Source organism: Haliotis asinina, chromosome 15 (genome assembly GCF_037392515.1).
Source record: "Haliotis asinina isolate JCU_RB_2024 chromosome 15, JCU_Hal_asi_v2, whole genome shotgun sequence".
NCBI classification, from domain to species: domain Eukaryota; kingdom Metazoa; phylum Mollusca; class Gastropoda; order Lepetellida; family Haliotidae; genus Haliotis; species Haliotis asinina.
Window position 1 is genome coordinate 31,069,294 of NC_090294.1, and position 22,107 is coordinate 31,091,400.

A 22,107-nucleotide genomic window follows, 5' to 3' on the forward strand; every position below is an offset into this window, starting at 1 on the left:
CCCTCACTATTTTCAGTGGGTGCTGGGAGGCTGAGATCCCATAAATAGACCTCTAAGCTGCATGTGCGGCAAAACCATCACCATAACACTAATTTCTTATAGAACAGGGCAAGAAGTCTGTTTGGCCAACAGACTTTGAATAAACAACCCTTTGATTGGTTTGTGTATTTGTCTAGTTGTGAACACTTATTTACCTTCGAAGCGATTAACACTAATTTGTAAATTACAATTGAGATGATCAATGTCAATGTCATAATGTATTTAAGAGGCATTAATATGATTAAGACATATTGCAATATCAAATCAGGTCAAAATGTTTGACTGAAAAAGAGCGACCTGACCAAGAGCAACAAAGAACATATCACTAAAGGGTCCAAATTTGAAAGAGAAGTGACTCCAGTTTTCAGCGGAACATTGCTGATGTCAACAGTAATGTTGTCGACAATTTCAAAGTTCACCTCTCGCCAATCATCAATAGCTACAGTTTAGCTAGCCAACTGGTAGGCTTGGATGACCTCACACATATTCAGTGATTGGCTACATCAAGTCAACAGACAGATGTGGACAAAAAAGAGGTTTCCTTTCGTTTATTGGAAAGCTCTGTCCAAGCCTCAAGACATAGTGCAATGTTACAGTAAAATATCTTCCAGCCAGCACATCAGTTCTCCAACCTCTTGGCTCTTGAGCAGACAATAATGTGTCTTCAGGCATCGATACAAGAATTTTCTGTGCAACTCAGACTGCTGTCTAATTTGGACTTTTTAGTTGGTCCAAAATCGGTCAGAATAAAACAAAGTACACTGTAAATGAACATATTCAGCTATATACCAATCTGGGAAGATATAGCTGCAAATAGTGGGAAGATCCATACATTTCAAGTTTCTTTTCGCCTTCTTAGGTCGGTGCACGTCACAAGAGTGTCACATCGCATCAACCTGTGTTGCAACGATTTGATCTGTGATTTTAACGATTTGATTGGATAACTGATGACCTCTCAATTAAGTCACATCAACTTTTCCATTTATTACAATCATGTGAATTCATCCATTCTACAACATACATGCATTGTGGGAATGTAAACATTGCAGTTGTTGCTGTTTGAAATTATAGTTAGAGATTACTGGAGAAGGGACAACTGAAATTAGGTCAAGTACCCATCAAGCACACTCAAAACTTCAAGTCATATTTGATGTTCTGTATAGGACAATTACATGAAAGAAATGTGATAAGCTCAGTTTTATGATCAGTCCTGTTCGTATTTGACAAAACATGAAACAAGCTTTCTTCAGTTTCCACTCCAGTATAGTCAAGTTGCGCAAGTTGATCAACATGTCACTTCAGTTGGCCTGTCCCTGTAGTTCAGATGTTATGAAAGATAAAGCTTTATTTCTACATGTTTCACCAATGCTTAACCACCAAGACAAACATAAAATGCTCTTTTTGATTAGATGGCTATAAAGAAAGCTGCAACTACCTTTGCTGTTCCATTTGCTTCACTTCATGACAGGATTATTGGGCAAGTTTCTACTGAATGCATTACTACTTAGAGAACCCACTGTCCATACAAGAACAGAGACTTGTTTCACAAATTATGCTGCCATGGAAAATTTTGGCTATGGCTAGTGCTAAAATTACCACTACTGACAGAGAAATAGCAACTCATCTTGTTAAAAAAACAAAACTCCTCTCACTTCAGTGGTTCCATGGATTATGAAACGATGGCCAGATCTATCAGTGAAGAAGGTATGATCCCTTGAGACACAAAGAGCGAACGCTACCTCAGAGGAGACTGTCCCTCAGTATTTTCATGGGCTTGGTCATATCATGGATACACATAACCAACAGACATGCCCTCATCAAATTTATAATTTTGATGAACAGGAACTTGTGGAGATTATTCCAGCTGCAGTTACAACATCAAGATGAAGTACTAGAAACTTTACAGATTGCTGCAATGTGTCTGGTAGTTCCATACCACCATCTTTCATAATCAAGGGCAAGAGGATGCAGAAAGAACATTCTAGAAGTACACCTGGAGCAGAAGGCACAGCAACTGTAAGCAAATCAGAATGGTCAAACAAGGAGATATTTCAACACTATCTCACAGGGCAATTCGTGCAGCATGCTCTCGTCACAGATAATCCACTTCTTCTTGTGTACAATAGTCATAGATCCCCTGTATCATAGTCAGCATGACATTATTTTGCCTGCACACACGTCATTTGCAGTCAATGGATGTTGGTTGCTTCAACCCTTTGCTAAAATTTACAACCTCCATATTAAGTATATGTAAGAAAATGTCTACAGTTCAGCTGATAAACATTCAATTTGTTTGTTTGTATGTTTGCTGCTTCCCGAAACTGGTGTCATTGTTAATGATTGAAGTGTACAACTGTAGACACAGATGTCACTTCACTTACTGAGGCCAATGAAGTGGCAGGATACTTTAAAGACAAGTCAACAGTACTTTTTAAGAATGCTGTGCCTTACAAAAGGAGAAATGCTGTGAATGCTGTTGTTGGAGGCAAGGCTGTCATCATAGACGCAAGCAATAATCCCATTATCATTGTTGCCTACTTCATCCTTGTACATACTACCAATAAGGTCAACTCCAACTTGTCTCTTACCTACTTGTTACATGTTACCACAGTTGTTACCACATCAGCCACGCTTGGATTAACACTCCCTGGCTTCCCTTTGTCCCTTCCCCTAATGTCGTGACTCTTCACTATAAAGAAGTTGTCATCCATAAAAACTCTTGTCTTTATGTGTATCACTTCTAAATGCCCTTCGAAGAATCATAGACGTCATTAAGCATAAAATTATTTTCCAACAGTGAAATCAGAACCCCCAAAAAGAAAGCAAACACCTATAACATGTAAATCTTAAAAAAACCTACTCTCATTGCAACTACTGCAAATAGTTATGGAACATTATGGACATTCTAACCACATACTGGTCAAAGTCTGGCATATACCTGATAAAAGAAACACTGTATGTGAATGAACTCTTTGAATGAACTTCTAACCAATAAAGTAAAAGGATAACTTGAACTTGAAATGTGAAAAGTCTTCACCATCTGTCCTGTTTGTATTTAACAAATAAACTTCCATCAGTTTCCACTTGCATAAATATTTACAGAAATGTCACAACTTAACACTTCTCACATTAAACACTTTACTCTACAAGGGTGGAAATAACTTTCAAAGTGCCACTGTACCCCAGTAAAGTGAAAACACTTGCCCTGATAATTTTTCCATTGCACCACTAGTACATTATATTGACAGAATTATGATGACCATTTCATACTGACAAAGTGAGTGTGTAATGATTCAAAGTATATGAGTTTTAAAAAAACCCAAATAAGAATTTATAGGTAGATGGATTGTGATTATACATTTGTGGTAAATAACAGGTTCTTAGATTGAGTGTATTCTGGTTTTAAAGAATAAACACTGTGAAATTTGTGTTCCTGTTTATTTGAAAATTTAATTATTCAGTTTGACACAGATAAAATAAAATGTGATAAATGTTATGTTCATTCAACATAATTCTTTAATCTGATGGAGGTGTTCAACTGAGTGACATTCACATACAAGACTTAAAGAGACACAGTGTGTGGCAGTGGAATAACTGTCACATATTCATGGGTTCATGGTCTTTCAGACTTGAAACACTGAAGTCTTCTTGAACTACCTGTTTGACATGAGACAAGCCAATGTCCGATTGCTGATTTTTTATTTAAGTCTTTCATTTGCTTTGGACCATGTGTCATAATCGTGAGCAGGTGGTTCAGGGCTTCCTGGTTTAACACTGAGTTCTGTGTTGTGTTTTCACCAAGTCCATTGAAGAAAACATGCACTCCCAGACTGCAGTGCATGGACTATTGGTGAACATAAGTTCAAGAAGTTTACAGATAGCCTTAAACCTTGGTGGTTTGTTCCTGAGAAGTGTGACATTGGTATCAAATCGAGGACGCCTGGTTCCCTTCAAGTGCCCCTTTAACTCAGTGTACTGCTCAATACACAACTTGGTGATCTCCTCATTGAAGAGTGGCTTGAAATGGGCCAGCAAATCAACGAGCTCCTCCTTCCCATGAGTAGCTAGCTGGACTCGATCAACACATGGCCAACTGGTATAATCAACTACAACACTGACACACTTCAATGGTTTTTCATTGAAACCTGGATTGGATGACATCGTCTATGAAAGAAGAAAAGAAAGTGTCTTCTTTCATGTCTACAGGTCCGCAGTTACCTGTCAGTTTGACTCCATCAAATTCTAAAGAATGTGGCTGATATTTGTCACAGAAACACTTGATGTGCTCTCCTGAGTTGATGGGACCAACCTTCAGATTCACAAGCTTGAGACTAAATCCCTCCAGCTCCTTGCTATAGATATCTGTGATCAGTAGGTCTTCAGTTTGGAAAATCAGTGACATGTCAGTAAGTATGGTAATGTATCTAAAACAATGTGCATAATCTTGATGAAATTAAGTGTTTTCATTTGGTTCAACATGCCTCTTGCCTTTGCACTGTTTTCTGAATTCCCTGTGGCGACACTCTCTACATGTAACACACCAGTTTTGTAACTTCTGTTTAGTGCTTGAACTGCCTGTTTCTTACTAGCTAGCCATCGTACTTGCTTGATGTATGCCAGGGTAATGAGATCAATTACAATCAATTCAGCAATGGATCTCACCTCCATCCTCATTTTGGGACTATTGTAATAGAACTTGAACATCTGTTTTAGTGTTTCCTCAAATTTTGTAATCTGTGGAAAAGGTTTAACAGCATCAAGAACAGCTAGCTCTAACTTGTGCGCAACACAGTGTATTGGGACAACATAGTTTGCATTAGTAAGAACTTTGGCAGCTACCCCACTTCTCTGGCCCATCATTAGGGAGGCCCCATCAAAATTAACAGGAACCAGTTTGGGCCCCTTACTGCTGGGATCAACTATATTATTGTACTCCAGTCCAACTCCCTTGAGGGCCTCTTTTCTTCCGATGAAGACACCATCAGCACAACAGTGTTCTAAAGACTTCGATTCAGCATGGACAGACACAGGTTCTCCATCCTGTTCTGTGACACTAGAGTCAGTGCTGCCATCAGTGTGTGAATTGTGACAAAGTTTGCCCTTAATATCATATGTCGTCAATAAAGTTTACTTTAAGTAAGTGAAATCTCATTACAGCAAATTGTTTACCAAGAATTCAAACAAACTCAAAACTGCGCATGTAAATTTACTGAGGTAAAAGTATGGCTCATCGTCAAGAACACATACAAAAAACCCGGATGTGGCAAGCGGCTACAGGATATGACATCATCAACACTATTTTTGTAGGAAACATGTGATATTTTTTTGTGAAATAGATTAATATATTTTTATCACTCAAAGTCAGGAAAATCAAAACTTCAAATGATATGAAAGATAAAAATTACGTTTTTGTCTTATAATAATAACTAATGAGTTATATAGGTCTTTTACCAGCTCAGCACAGCTGCTCAAAAGCGCACCTCAAGTCTTGACAACACATGGATATACACAATACTAGGAATGTCTATTCGTAAGCCTCCTTGAACAAGTGAGCCTTGATGACATTCTTGAAATCATCCAGATACGATATAGATCGTATGTTTTGGGGAAGTAAGTTCCATAGTGCCAGGTCTGCTGCAGCAAATCATAATAGGTTGCTGACATTGAAGATGGGCGATCAAGCGGATTCTGACTAGCTGACCGTAAGGCTCTCCCTGGTTAATAGCTTGTGATCAGCTCTTGCAGATAGGGTGGAGCAAGTTTGTATTTTGATTTAAACACAAGCATCAGAACTTTGTATTTCACCCTTTGTTCCACTTTCAACCAATGAAGGTGCTTTAGAACAGGTGTTATGATGTCAGATTTTCGTGTTCTCGACACCACTCTGGCTGCCGAGTTCTGTACTCGCTGCAACTTCCTGATGAGGGTCTTGGGTTGTCCATACGGCAGAGTGTTGCAATAGTCTAGATGCGAGAACAAACATGCCTGGACAAGTAAAACAGCAGCTTTGGTAGTGATGAACCTCCTTATCTGACTGATATTGGTAGTGATGAACCTCCTTATCTGACTGATATTGCGTATATTGGCATATGCCCTGCAGCATATTTTGTCGATGTGTGATTCAACTGAAAGAGTTCAAAGACAAAGCCAAGATTCCTCGCCTCCAGTGGTGTTTTTATAACATGGCCTCCAATGTGTAATGATGGAAGACTCAACTTCTGTCATGCAAATTTGGGACAGAAGATCATAAGTTCCGTTTTCTCACTGTTCAGCTTTAAGAAGTGGCAAGCCATCCACTGTTTAATGTCTGCTGTGCAGAAGGTCATCTGACTGAAACTGAAAGCCGAGCAGATAGATCTCTGGTCGGTGGGTTTCAATGAAAGATGCATGTCATCTGCACAGAGATGCATGGACAGACCATGGCAGCAGTAATACAAGAATGGCAGCTCCACTGTTATCGACAGCTTCCAAAATGTCATTCTGTACTCTAACAAGCGCAGTTTCAGTACTGTGCTGGCATCAATATGCTGACTTCATTACTTCAGCATTGCCAGAGGCCATAACGTGTTGACTCGCTCCAGTATTTTGGATATGAATGCCAAATTGGAAACAGGCCTGTAGTTGGAGGGGAACTTCTGCATCTAGGTTACCCTTCTTCATCAAAGGCATTACTAAGGCTTGCTTCATGTTCCTAGGAACAGTAGACTGTTCAAGGGATTGTTTAGAATCCCTGAGCTGAGCGCAGTCAGCACGAAACCAATGCACTGTAACCAACGCAATGAGAATAACATTTATGAATGAACTGTTGGGAGCAATGCACTTTACCAGATGCACTTTTTCCGACTTTTTCGGATGGATATACTCGCACCAAAGTGAAGCCAACCCTAACCTTTACTCACTAACCCTAAGGATCTAGTAGGGGGGTGCACAAGGGCTAAGGATCTAAGAAGGGGGTGCCCAAGGGCTAAGGATACAGCACTGCGCTCATTAGCATGCCCTCAGCAGTCCCCGGGTAGCGCGCCCGGTAAACTGCATTCTAGCCGAACTGTTCATGGTTTGGATGAAAGGTCATGTCATGACTGTCCACCAGCGTCATCGAAGAGAAAGGGTTCGACTCTCGTCAGTAGCAGTGCTGACAGTTGTCTGTTTACAAACACATCCTTACTTAAATCCCCAATCCAAATACGTAAAATGCATTCGCAAACAATTTAATATGGCCATGTTAGGAACTTCCACAGAAAAAAATAAACAGAGTTTATGACAACCGGAAGTGTAAGATCTTACCTCGGCCATGGTACCCTGATGTTGAATTCCCCATGACGGAGGCGACAGCTTGCCGTGCGTCCTTGGAAGATTGTTTGCAAAGTGGATATTAAAATATACCCCTGATATCAAGGCATTATTCGATCCAACATCAAGCACTCCGAGCTTGTTTTACCACCTGCAGACGCCATTCTGACCGGAAGTGCGCGAAATAAAATTCTTCGTCGCTTAACTCATGCGTTTTATATATATAACACATACCCCAACAATACTGCTCGAAGGTAGTCTTATATAATTCTAAGCACATTGTCGCAGATAGTTACGTTATTTTGTCATCAACAGAATTCATGTAAAGTCATTTTGTTAAGTAGATGTGCGGCAGGTGTTTCAGGGGAGATGACTCTATTTCATTCTGCTTTTGGAACGCGTTACTTCCAGAAGTGATAAGATAGATTATCTTGATCGGATGGTGTTGCTATATAGGGTAACCGCCCTTGTCCATTTTCCATACTAGCATATCGTTTACTAAATATTCTCATACTTGTATATTTCTGCTTTCTTCCTCAACTTCGTGAAGATGTGCATCGTAGTGCTTATATGTGTCCATACACGTCGGATAAACTCTCCAAAACGTACGTTTGGAAAAATAATTTGAGGGAATAAGCAAAGGAGAAGCAATCAGTCAGGTAAGAGTTCCGTCCGTAGCTCCACCTAACCCCCACCAATGATGCACCACCAACGGTTTTCGATCAGGTTTGTACGGGCACTGGTGGTCGGACCTGGTAATAAATACAAGTGACCATTACTGGCAATGGCGGATTATTTGCAATCATTCCCGCACATATACTATACTGCATACACTTACCTTAAAAGTTATCTGAATGGTTGACTGAACTTTGGGTGTAACCCACGTCATGGGAACGACGACAACATGCATGTTTTTTTCCAAAAGCATCAAGTCATGGGGCATCAGTCAATACAAGCAGCTTGTGCCAAAAACCATCATATGCACGGGAAAAGCACACCAGGTGATCTCTCATTCAAATTTCACACCCACCAACAGAGTACGACATTATAAATTCCCTTATTACAATTAGTTGTTTTGCCAGTATTACCTCTATAATTATGTCAGCACAGTAACAGAATAAAAAAAAATTTACGGGGTACGTGGTTCGATCTCTTGAACTCACCACCCTTATCGATTAGTGTATTTCCACTGTTCCTCGGAGCCACTGAGACTTCTGAAATGAGCTTGTTAATTAACACAATACAACCCATGCGTAAGTCTAAAAACCATCGTCTAAAACATTCAGTTCCGCTCTGTTGGTCACCAATCTCAGTAGCACTGAGGTAAGACGGAGGACTCTTGACCAGACGACCTGGGTTCGGTTCCCTGAAGCGAAGTAATTTGTTTCAGACCCAGTTAGATTCTTAGTTAAAATTGCTAGCTATGTAGTTCACTTGAATGCTTACACCACTAACATTAGATGTATGAACGTAGTATGTTAATTCACAGGAAGTTGCAGGTGACGAGAAGAGACGAGCTGAGCAAAGCCAGAGGAAGAAACACGAAGACAAAGTAGAAGGACAAAGGCATTTTATTTTTTATCACCGCCCCTCCCGCAACTTTTTTGATATTGTCCCCAAACTTCTAAACCCCCATTGAACACTTTAACCCCCTAAAAAGTTATACCAGCGCCCCTTTGTAGAATATTACATTGGGGAATACATCCCTGGGACTGCATTTCTTACTGGAAAAAGAGGGGGGGGGGGGAGTATAGGTGGAACTCTTTCCATGAGGGACTTATCCAATCAATGTTTGATAATGTTTTTATTATATTCTTTTGTAATCTTTGTTTTCTTTAAGTCAGACCCTTTGGAAGTGATCTCTGTGAGCTGTGTGGGTCACACCAAGGTGGCGTCTGACCATCCTTGTGGGACTGCTGTAGAAGACTACTGCAGAAGACTACTGCAGAAGTCAATGTCAGGTTATTCACCAGGACACATCAATTGTAGGTGAATGTCTCGACTATATGATGTCATGTTCTGGCCTGTTTGTAATTTCTTTCAGTAATGGGGTGGTGTTCAACCCAAAACATCACTGGTGAAAACATACCTGATAATATAATAAGAACAGTGAGTGAATTTAATGCTTTTTAAAATTGGATTTGTAACTATCTGGATGGGAACTTTTTTGAGCACGTGCTGTTGAGTGGAGACCTGAAGGCTTGGTCACATGCTGCACGAGAAATAGCAGTGATTGTTTGCAGCACTTTCTGTTGAGTTGAGACTCCAATGCTAGTTCACATGCTGCACAAGAAACAACTATCATTGTTTTGAGCACTTGCTGGTTTCCTCTGGCCTAAGCCAGTCTATTTCTTGACTCTGACACAGTAGGACTGGAAATGTGATGGAGGGATGAAGGGTGTATACTGTTACCCAATGAAAATAGTATATATCATGTTATAAATTGCATAATTATTTGTCGCTTAGTTTTTTTATTTTGTAAATAACTATTTTTCTAAGATGCTTCACCAAAAGATCAGTCGCTTTTTGCATTATGTCACACTGTATTGACTTTGCAACATCATTTTCATCTGAGCCTTTGTAATGAAATGTACCCTTGGTAACCAACGTCACAGTGAATGTCAGTTGATATTGCCTCATGCAAGTTCCTACGTTATAACTTAGTCCGTAGCACCCTGTTTCTTGGTCCACAGGTGCCTCATGCAAGTTCCTACGTTATAACTTAGTCCGTAGCACCCTGTTTCTTGGTCCACAGGTGCCTCATGCAAGTTCCTATGTTGTAACTTAGTCCACAGGACCCTGTTTCTTGGTCCACAGGTGCCTCATGCAAGTTCCTATGTTGTAACTTAGTCCACAGGACCCTGTTTCTTGGTCCACAGGTGCCTCATGCAAGTTCCTATGTTGTAACTTAGTCCACAGGACCCTGTTTCTTGGATCACAGTTGCCTCATGCAAGTTCGTACGCTATAACTTAGTCTGTAGCACCCTGTTTCTTGGTCCACAGGTGCCTCATGCAACTTCCTATGTTGTAACTTAGTCCACAGGACCCTGTTTCTTGGTCCACAGGTGCCTCATGCAAGTTCCTACGTTATAACTTAGTCCGTAGCACCCTGTTTCTTGGTCCACAGTTGCCTCATGCAAGTTCCTATGTTGTAACTTAGTCCACAGGACCCTGTTTCTTGGATCACAGTTGCCTCATGCAAGTTCCTATGTTGTAACTTAGTCCACAGGACCCTGTTTCTTGGATCACAGTTGCCTCATGCAAGTTCCTATGTTGTAACTTAGTCCACAGGACCCTGTTTCTTGGATCACAGGTGCCTCATGCAAGTTCCTATGTTGTAACTTAGTCCACAAGACCCTGTTTCTTGGATCACAGTTGCCTCATGCAAGTTCCTACGCTATAACTTAGTCTGTAGCACCCTGTTTCTTGGTCCACAGGTGCCTCATGCAAGTTCCTATGTTGTAACTTAGTCCACAGGACCCTGTTTCTTGGATCACAGTTGCCTCATGCAAGTTCCTATGTTGTAACTTAGTCCACAGGACCCTGTTTCTTGGTCCACAGGTGCCTCATGCAAGTTCCTATGTTGTAACTTAGTCCACAGGACCCTGTTTCTTGGATCACAGTTGCCTCATGCAAGTTCCTATGTTGTAACTTAGTCCACAGGACCCTGTTTCTTGGATCACAGGTGCCTCATGCAAGTTCCTATGTTGTAACTTAGTCCACAGGACCCTGTTTCTTGGATCACAGTTGCCTCATGCAAGTTCCTATGTTGTAACTTAGTCCGTAGCACCCTGTTTCTTGGATCACAGTTGCCTCATGCAAGTTCCTATGTTGTAACTTAGTCCACAGGACCCTGTTTCTTGGTCCACAGGTGCCTCATGCAAGTTCCTATGTTGTAACTTAGTCCACAGGACCCTGTTTCTTGGTCCACAGTTGCCTCATGCAAGTTCCTATGTTGTAACTTAGTCCACAGGACCCTGTTTCTTGGATCACAGTTGCCTCATGCAAGTTCCTACGCTATAACTTAGTCTGTAGCACCCTGTTTCTTGGTCCACAGGTGCCTCATGCAAGTTCCTATGTTGTAACTTAGTCCACAGGACCCTGTTTCTTGGTCCACAGGTGCCTCATGCAAGTTCCTACGTTATAACTTAGTCTGTAGCACCCTGTTTCTTGGTCCACAGGTGCCTCATGCAACTTCCTATGTTGTAACTTGGTCCACAGGACCCTGTTTCTTGGTCCACAGGTGCCTCATGCAAGTTCCTACGTTATAACTTAGTCCGTAGCACCCTGTTTCTTGGTCCACAGGTGCCTCATGCAAGTTCCTACGTTATAACTTAGTCCGTAGCACCCTGTTTCTTGGTCCACAGGTGCCTCATGCAAGTTCCTACGTTATAACTTAGTCCGTAGCACCCTGTTTCTTGGTCCACAGGTGCCTCATGCAAGTTCCTACATTATAACTTAGTCCGTAGCACCCTGTTTCTTGGTCCACAGGTGCCTCATGCAAGTTCCTATGTTATTACTTAGTCCACAAGACCCTGTTTCTTGGTCCACAGGTGCCTCATGCAAGTTCCTACGTTATAACTTAGTCCGTAGCACCCTGTTTCTTGGTTCACAGTTGCCTCATGCAAGTTCCTACGTTATAACTTAGTCCACAGGACCCTGTTTCTTGGTCCACAGGTGCCTCATGCAAGTTCCTATGTTATAACTTAGTCCACAGGACCCTGTCTCTTGGTTCACAGTTGCCTCATGCAAGTTCCTAAGTTATAACTTAGTCCGTAGCACCCTGTTTCTTGGTTCAGTACGTACGTAAGAGTCATCTAGATATACTGTTCTAAGTTTATATTGGAAGTGGAAAAGCAACATATGGCTTACGGTAATCTCAGGTTCTATTTATAATAATAAACATGATAAAAGGAGGATATTTAACCCGAATGTATAGTGTTATTTGTTTTTTAGGTAACATGAGTCTTAATGTAGGTGGATAGACATGGCAAAGGAACAGAGCTTCAGTTAGTTTTGAACAAGGATTGTTAATGTAGGTGTATCAACACTGTCAGTTTTGGTTTGTTTCCTACCATAGTCTACTCTTTGGAAAGTGAAATTTAACATCTTTGAAAGGAAGTATGCTTTGCTCTAAACCAATGTAAAGTACACTATTATTCTTATCTATTTAAGTTCAAGTATGCTTGTGTTGGAGTGCTTTAACATTAGGGTATGCTTGTGTTGGAGTGCTTTAACATTAGGGCAGGGTAAAGCATATTTCTTATTCCCATGATCATTTATCAACCTTGTGAAATCAAACTTGACATATGCATCACTGATAGCATGTTCACATTCATGGTAGTTGCAGCCTTAATTTTCAGTTGTCATCATGTTGCTATAAATAATAATTTCATACTCTATCTATAAGCCTGATACATTTCCACCATTTTTAGAGATCTCTCTGGAAGCACTGACGTGTGATGATGGATGTGTTGGACTATATCTTGTTGACCACACTAGCTGCCATTGTGGTATCCCTGTTTGTCATCATCTACCTCAAAGTCACCATTGGCCGGTGTGTGAGTAAGGCTGACCTGTCAGGGAAGACGGCCATTGTCACAGGAGCAAACACAGGTAATGTTATCAAGGTGTTTGTCCAGTACAGATTGTGTTGGCATGTATTGCAGTATACTCATGTGTGTCTTTAACTTCTTTGAGCATCATATTGGAAGTTCTACTTACTACTTCAGCAGTTGCAGTGTCTTCTGGGTCTACTCACCACAGCACAGCTCAGCTTTTGAGATGAAAGGGAAGACTACAACTATGCCCACTGCAACAATGGAGTTATTTGACAGAGCCGGTTTGCAACTTTCATCTCTATGTAGATGAGTCCTCACCTTCACAACAAGGTCACAGCAGGAACCTGTAGGAGCATTGAATGCATTTTGCTTTAATCAATGCAGTATGACACTGGCCGATAGCATTGAGGAACAAACTACTGAACGTCCACACTGACAGCTCAGTCATGTTCTACATAAAGAAGCAAGGATCAACACAGTCTCATAAACTGTTAGAGCTGACCCGTCAACTCTTTGACTTTGTCGACGACTTGAATCTCCACATAAAGGCATGTCACATCCCAGGTGTACACATCATCATGGCGGATGCACCATTGCTTCCTTTACAACCATCCCAAACGGAATGGATGTTACATTGAGAGGCATTTTGACTCATCAGTCAGACATTCGGGTCACTGCAAATAGACCTATTTACCACCAGCTTCAACATTCAGATACCAATGTTTGTATCTCCAGTACCGGATCCGTTCGCATGAGCAACAGATGCTCTCAGCATCTCATGGGAATGACAGACGATGATGCTACAGCTGACTTTGGTTGCGCCTTACTGGCCAGTGAGAGTATGGTTCCCAGTACTCATTTAAGAACTAGGACAGCCATCACTCAAACTCCAAGAGTGGAAGAACCTACTCGTCCATCTGCACACCAAACAAGCACACTGCAATTCAACGCCAATCCAGCTTCACACATAGATCGTGTCAAAAGCATGCTTGAGCCATTGAGGATATTCAGCTAGAGTGGAGTCTGTGACAGTCACCTCAGCTCTGCGCAGATCTACTTGCAACTTATGTGATGATATATGGATGCGATCTGAGATATGTGCCAAGCGGAAAGGCTTCATTGCACTGTAAGCCACTCATCCTCAAATGGCGGACGACTTATGTCATCTCAGAAGACTTAAAAGTTCTACACACTATCAACAGACCTGGCTCGCCCTACTACGTTCGTTCAAGCTGGAAGACAAACAATGCATGTTTAAGGCACTGGCTTGGGATTTGAATGTTCTATGCCAATATCTCACAACAGGTCCTATGAACAATTGACACAGAAACACTGTTTCTGCTCACCCTAGCAATGGCAGCACGGATGTCAGAAATACATGCTCTTGACTTCAGTAGTATACGATTTGACTCCAGCCATCGTGAGATACACCTAGGAATGAGATGGGATTTCAACTGCCTGGACAACCAGATAGACAATTCCACATTCCTGCATTATCTACAGTCCTTGGGCCACATGATACACAGGATTTATCATTATGCCGAGTCAGAGTGTTTTAAATATATCTCCAACCAACTGAAAGAAGGAGATGAAGATTCAAGCACCTGTTCATCTCTTTGTCGACTGAGACATTTTCAGAAATATCCCGCAACACATCTCAGTATCGATACTGAGGGCCTTCAAAGCAGCTGGACTAGGACCTCCAAGAGCTTCCTACCCACATGAAAAAGAGCCTCACTTTCATGGAAACTGCTCACTTACAATGATAATGGAAGGCTGCTTTTGGAAATCAAATACAGTGTTTGCCAACCACTGTCTGTGGGACATCACCACAGAGGATGTCTCTGGCATTCACCAGTTTTAGCCACATGCTGTCACACAACAACTAGTGCCACAAAGGCACTGAATTTTACTCATCCTTTCACCATGTGAGTTGTTGAGAACAAAACGCTCTGCAGAGTGTAATGTTTGAGAGTCCTTGCACACATCTTGAACAGACTAACATGTGTGATTATGACCCTGTACTTGTAATGAAGATACTTGAACATGTAAAGGATTGCAACTGGTCTTGATAGGAATCGTGACATACAGTTGCATTAGACATTAGCAGGACACTAGTTGATCTATATATCCACACTTTCCTATCAGTGATTGCTTTGTTCGACTTTGTGATGTGATCCCCCCCATTTCACAAATGAATATTAGAAGGAGAGGAACGAACTATTGCCGTAATAATTTCCGAAAGAGGAGGTAAGTACTGGATGTACGTAAATGGCAGCCAACAGAATCCATAGTGACCTGACCCACTGACAGTTGTGTCGGATTCTGTAAACATCATAAGCATGAGTCAGGATCAGGAAAAGTATGTAATTTTCTGAATAAAATTGATATTTTATACTTATCCTCACTCATGACATCAGCCTTCTCAACTGCCCCTCTCAGACACGCTAGAATTAACTGTAATTCTCACATCAGGCTTACAAGATTGTGGAGAGAGTGACAGGCATGGCTGGTCATGTGACCGTGTTGACTGGAAACAGGGAAGCTACCGGTAAGTGATATTGTATGTCCACTTCAAATAGAAGTGAACTTCAAGGAATTTGAAGTGTTCCACTAACTTCGCATGGAGGGAGGAGATAAGCATAATAAGCTATGAAATATCAATTTTGTTAAAAAAATTTCATTTCTCTTCAGGTATAGGTTTCTATACAGCACTGGACTTTGCAACTCGTAACGCGCGGGTCATCCTGGCATGCCGGAATGAAAAGAAAGCCAAAGTGGCCTGTGACCAGATCAGACAAGAGACAGGAAATGAAAATGTCTCTGTGGGAATCATAGATTTGTGTTCATTAAAATCTGTGAGAAAATTTGCTGAGGAGTTCTTAAAGGTTGAGAGAAGATTGGATATCCTCGTGAACAATGCCAGCGTGTTGGGTAGGTCTTGGGATTGTTATGAATACTGATAGCATTTAAAGATTCATTTGAATACTGATAACATCTTATGTTGGATTCATGGAGAAGCACATTTTAAAAATGCTACCAGTCTGTCTGAGAGCTCCATGCACCAACCATGAAATTGTTGTAATATATGTTATATTTGAGATTACACTTTCTTAGTAAAGTACAGCAGGCAATGCAGAGTTTGAGAAGTGAATGTCAAGAGGGAATACATGACATTCACTTTGACATGACATTTGTCAAATCATCAATGATTACTATCTTAATATATGTATGTAAAGACTTGTTACAGTATATACAGTCCCACTATTACTTGGATAACCCTGATTTATTGTGTAAGATAATCCGAGTCATCCTGACCAAAGGGCAGTGGTACAAGGGAGAACAGTAATAAACCATTTGTCTCTGTTAACCAGGTCTGCCCAAGGAGATAACCGAGGATGGACTGGAGTCCATGTTTGCTGCCAATCACTTTGGTCCATTCTTGCTCACCACCCTCCTCCTGGGTAAGTCTTCCTATTAACTAAGTATTATCTATTAACTAGTTACCATAGTCTCTTGAGGGCAGGTGTAAAATAGGTGGCAGTATAACATGCTTAGGCTAGGGCAATACCTAGAATCTATGTTGTTTCATTTTGCATTGATTTCCTTTCAAAGAACTTGCATTGAATATCTTTATGTATCTGTTAAGCATGTTTTGTTTACCTTACTTCATCCACATTCACTCGCCAGTTCATGTTAAGTTTTACCATCTGTGTTGGACACTGACTTTCCAGCTACTCTGTGAAAACAAGTATCTTGCTCTCTGCTAAGCCTTACTTTTTATCTGACAGTCAAGATCTGTTGTATTCATGTCATGGACCTTTTGTCCAATATTTGTACTCATCTGTACTTTGATCTTATCTGTAGCTCATTAGCTGAGGCTATTATTTTGCATGATGTACCAATGGTCATCTGTAGGTTTGTTCAAGAGCTTCAAAGCATCCATATTGAATGGACTCAACCTGATCATAAGTCATATCTTGTACATGATGTCAGTTGACTATAGTGTGGTTCATATTAAACCACTGCTAGAGATAAACATGTATGTATCAGTCGTCATGATATGTATTACTTTTTGGTTTGTAGTGATGATTATACTGATGTCCTGTAAGTTGCTCAGCTGTTGGTATTCAGAATGCATGAAACCATGTATGATCCTACCGTATACACTATAATATGTACCCAGGGTCTTTATTACAACGGTACAGAAGTTAAATACATGGTCATAGGTACAAAGATCAAGGATGTGACCTGGCAGCAGCACTTGGCACAGAGACTGTGGTACATGTTAGTGTGCTGGGAGGTTCCACCTGTGTGAGCTAATGTCATGTATTCTTGGGCTGAATCATTATTACAAATGTGAATGTTCTCTTTTTGTCCTCCAGACTTGATGAAGAAAACTGGGAAAGCAAGAATCATTACAGTGTCATCCCTCGTGAATAAATTTGGTAGAATAGACTTTGAGAATCTGCGATCAGAGAAGAGCTTTGACAGATTCCGTATCTACAACGACTCTAAACTGGCTAATGTAATTTTCACTAAGGAACTAGCTAGACGTCTGGAAGGGACAGGTAATTGAACAGCACTGAATATGATCATATCCACTATTCCTTAGACACCAGCAAGGAATCTGAATATTTCTCACATTTCCTCATATACCCGCACAGAATCTGATCATTTCTCACACTGCCTCATATACCCGCAAGGAATCTGATCATTTTCACACTGCCTCATATACCTGCACAGAATCTGATCTTTTCCACCCTTCCTCTCATATACCCGCACAGAATCTGATCATTTCCACACTCCCTCATATACCAGCATGGAATCTGATTATTTCCACGTTCTGTCAGGAACCAGCAAGGAATATGATCATTTCTCACACTGCCTCATATACCTGCAAGGGATCTGATCTTTTCCACACTGCCTCATATACCCGGACAGAATCTGATCATTTCCACACTCCCTCATATACCAGCATGGAATCTGATTATTTCCACATTCTGTCAGACACCTGCATGGAATCTGATCATTTCTCACACTGCCTCATATACCTGCAAGGAATCTGATCATTTCCACACTGCCTCATATACCTGCACAGAATCTGATCATTTCCACACTCCCTCATACACCAGCATGGAATCTGATCATTTCCACGTTCTGTCAGACACCAGCATGGAATCTGATCATTTCCACGTTTCGTCAGACACCAGCAAGGAATCCAATCATTTCCACACTTCCTCAGACACCAGCATGGAATCTGATCATTTGTACTCCCTATCTCTATGTCACAGGTGTGATGGAGTGTTTGTTCTGTACTTCCTATCTATATGTTACAGGTGTGACTGCCAACTGCCTCCATCCTGGCACCATAAGAACAGAATTGTTAAGGAACATCCCATCCTGCGTGCAGATTCCCATAAGCCTCTTTGGCTGTCTGTTCTTTAAGGTCAGCAAAACTTTGATTACCCATCAAGTTTTTCTCAGTGTCACTTTAAATTGCACCAAGGTAGCGTCTGTCAGTCCTGGCATAGGGCAGCATGAAGTATGACCAAATGTTGCAATAATAAAAACTCAGGAAATAGAGAGAATTAGGTTTTGTGTGGCTATGAGGTGTATTGCCACGACGAGAGCAAGATGTAATGACCACATACCAAGTTGACAAATACCACACTTTAAGATCACATATTTTCTAGGGGGGGTACAAATACATAAATTATTCATTGACATTGTTATAAATGAAACCCTGTTATTAAAAGTACTTGTTTTGACATTTAGTTACCTTTTTGACAACAGTGCACAATTCTCTGCCGTGAACGAAATTTCAGCAAGTCAGAGGGGCATGTCTCTTTGTGACGTAATGTGAGGTATACCTATGAGGGTATGTGTAGAATTCATGTGCATTTACAGGGGTAAATTATTTTGGTTACAGGTTTGTCTAAAACTAAAATCATGACAATTCTTTTAAAAAACAAAAGTTTTACGTCTCACACTCTATTGTCATTCAGTCTTGTCACCTGCTTTGTGCAGCTTCTGAGTTACAACTTGTTTTCATAGACGATTCTATCGAAACCGCTTGTTCGCATAATGGACAGTACTTAGTAGTAGGAAGGAAGTACTTTTGACTTTCTAACTTGATGAAAACAAACCATAGACTTAATGTACATCCCAAGAAGAAATCTCCGAAGATTGCCGAGCTTGTTTCACGTATTACCAACATTGTTTCCAATAGGGGTGTTGTGTTTCTGTTATTACTGCTAAACTACCGATATCACTGCAGTTGTTTCGCGAGTGCGCTGCATTTGTTTACATTTGAGATGCAATTCCTCCAAATTTGCTGTAATTCCTTCCATTAATTAGGGGGGCCTGCATGTTCATACCCCATCAACCAAGACACAATAACCACATGCCAAGTTGACAAATACAGTGTATACCACAGCCGTAAATATTCAGTTTCTGTGTCACTGACATGATTTATTTTTTGACTGATGCAGAAGCTGAAATTCCGTTATTCAGATAATTGAAGAGATATATAGTATGCATTTGTCAGTGCATGTGTCTACCTATTAATGTACATTTTGCTTCATAGTGTATCTATGCTTCTTCAACTATTCCTTACCTCACACATGAAGAAAGAGTATAACATGTATGTTATTGCTGCTTGTATACATGAAGGAAATGAAATATTTGTATGTATATTAATAATGACAACTAAACATGATTTTTTTGTGTTGGCAGAGTCCGGAGGATGGGGCACAGACAACTATACACTGTAGTGTTAGCGAGGAACTGGAGGGCGTGAGTGGACGTTACTTCTGTGACTGTCGTGATGCAGATAAGTCAGTCAACCCAGTGGCGCACGACCTGGGCATTGCCAAGAAGCTGTGGGAGATCAGTGAAAAATATACTCACTTGAAATAATGAATGCAGTCTTTCAAATATATGCACCTGGAAAAAATTAAGCATGGTCAGATTTTTATAAGGATTAACAGAGGTCATGTAAACGTGTTCATTCTTGAGTAAATCCACTGTGCAGGCATTTCAAGTGGATTCATTAGGTTTTATAAACAAAACCAGAAGCTGGATCTCACACTAGTAAATAAGTCAACAGGTTCTCAGACTGCTTCAGTCATTATTTATACCCTTGAAGATCTGGGTTAGAACTGATCTTCATTAACCTGTGCTTGTTGTAAGGGCGACTAACAGGATCGAATAGTCAGGCTTGCTGACTTGGTTGACTCATGTCATATATCGATTATGTAGATCGATGCCCATGTTGTTGATCACTAGATTGTCTGGTCCAGACTCAATTATTTAGAGACTGCTGCCACATAGCAAGAATATTGATGAATGTGGCGTAAAACTAAACTCACTTACTCATTAATTATTATATGATTCACACAAAAACTTAGCACTTAAAACTGTTAGCTCTATAAAAGCCAACACTAGTGTGGGATGGTACAGACAGTGACACACACTGTGTCAAGATCACAGTCCTACGAGAAACACCCCAACACAATAACAGATTCTCTACCATATCACTGATGGCATAATGTAGCTTGGTTTATAACAAGTGTTTCTAGCCCTCCATACTCTAGCTCTCACCTCAACAACTTGCAAGAGGAAACAACTTTTGTTGGAGCAGTGAATTCTTTGCCCTACCCAACACCATGTCCTAAGGTCATGTCTCTGGCCATATCTGGAATAGAGACATCAAAATACTCTTCAGCGCTCACTAAGATTGCTTTCTGCATATGGACCCTGGCCCTCAATCCAGCAGGTTTGATGGGGTGTTTTGGCTATGTATATTTGTTTCAGTGAGTGAATGAGTTTGTTTTCGCCACTTTTAACAACAACAGCAATGTCACGGTGTGGGACTACAGAACTGAACTTCACACATAGTGCCTACAAACGCTTAAACCATGAGGCTATCTTACCACGCCTGTTTATTTCAGGGTTTGTGGTACACACTGTGTAAGGTACTGAATGTCTGTGTGAGGTACTGCCTGTATAGTACAAAATGTGATTCTGTATGATACTGTATGTCAGTGTACAATACTGATATATAATGTATATCACATGTGGGCATATCTTACAGTTTGTGTGGGTATGCCAGCTTGATTATATATGAACAGTACTGTGTTTCATGGTGTGTTATGAGTGGAAGTATTCCATCTGCTCCATACTGCATACTACAACTGATACTTAATAAACATGATACTGTCCATGTTTCCAGTTGGATTAGTTTGTCTTGTCAGAACAACCTTGGTGTGCTGCTGTGCATCTTCATCTGTCTGGGTCCTGATTACCTGTAGTAAATCTTTATGTCAGAACCTGTGTGACTGATTGGTGGCCTTCACATTTATGTCACCACATAATGGCAAGGCCTCTGTACTTGAATGGAACGACCCAATGATCTCATCCATGTATCGCAGACCTGGCAGACTGCCATTGATAATGACAAGTTGTGTCCAAACATGAGATGTCATGTCTCTCCATAACATAATTCTACCATAGCCAAACTGTTGACTTTGAACAAGGCATGAGTCACCATACTGTTCATATCGCTGCCTGTACACTCTTGACCTGCATCTGAATAAATGTACATAACATGCAAATTTACCTGAATGTTTGAAATGAAGATCTGCAGCAAAAGTACCCACTGCCAGTTTGTTTTGTCATATTTCACCTGACGTCAAAATCCATAAAGTGATAATCAAATAAATAGGCAGCGGGTAAAGGTGGTACGGTATGCTAGACATACACAACAATGTCAAAATGTTTGCCCATAGTAGTTTCTATATATTTTGATGCAGTAGCTACAGTGAGTTTTTTTTTATTATGAAAGAAAACCAAACAACCAATGCGTGAAAATAAGTGAGACAAAAAATAACTTATAATGTTCTCAACTGAGAAGCTTAAATACAGAGGCATCGTCATCAGGAGTATCAACCAGGATACATGTTAAATACAATGAAGGCACTGCTAAGGGACTTTCATACTTTATGGCTTGGGTTGCTAACAAGTTTTGTTCAGGATAGGTGGGTGGGGGTTGTCATCAATTTTTATACATAGGTTCTGCAGGGCTGGGGGGTGTCTCTGATTTTGTACATGACGGGGGTGGGATGGGTGGGAGGATCACGGGTCACTTACTTTGTACGTTAAATTTAGGGGAGGTGGGTCAATTACAATGTACATGTTCCTCCATCAAAGTCAT

General features: G+C 40.7%; 2 protein-coding genes and 1 pseudogene across 12 annotated transcripts in view; 2 read left to right on the forward strand and 1 right to left on the reverse strand.

Moving 5' to 3' along the window:
* The window catches only part of LOC137265398 (protein neuralized-like), a 56,739-nt gene extending 49,212 nt beyond the window's left edge, over positions 1 to 7,527 (reverse strand). The window contains exon 1 of the mRNA XM_067800798.1: positions 7,324 to 7,527. Coding sequence (XP_067656899.1) covers positions 7,324 to 7,357 — 34 coding nt within the window. The 5' untranslated portion in view covers positions 7,358 to 7,527. The remainder of the gene's footprint in view (positions 1 to 7,323) is intronic.
* LOC137266130 (uncharacterized) lies at positions 1,449 to 2,383 on the forward strand (annotated as a pseudogene).
* A 166-nt stretch (positions 7,528 to 7,693) lies between the features above and the next one.
* Positions 7,694 to 21,117, forward strand: LOC137265733 (retinol dehydrogenase 14-like). Of its 11 annotated transcripts, none has more exons than XM_067801178.1 (9): positions 7,698 to 7,988; positions 8,819 to 8,895; positions 9,170 to 9,318; positions 12,765 to 12,945; positions 15,585 to 15,824; positions 16,265 to 16,354; positions 17,276 to 17,461; positions 18,230 to 18,339; positions 19,629 to 21,117. In XM_067801178.1, exons 4-9 carry the CDS (start codon positions 12,792 to 12,794, stop codon positions 19,809 to 19,811), a joined length of 963 nt encoding a protein of 320 aa, XP_067657279.1. In that variant the 5' UTR covers positions 7,698 to 7,988; positions 8,819 to 8,895; positions 9,170 to 9,318; positions 12,765 to 12,791; the 3' UTR covers positions 19,812 to 21,117. The 11 variants fall into 11 exon arrangements, with proteins under 11 accessions (XP_067657281.1, XP_067657279.1, XP_067657277.1 ...); XM_067801175.1 differs by having other exon boundaries at positions 7,712 to 7,988; positions 9,174 to 9,318; XM_067801181.1 differs by having other exon boundaries at positions 7,712 to 7,988; positions 9,174 to 9,314.
* The last annotated feature ends 990 nt before the right edge of the window (positions 21,118 to 22,107 follow it).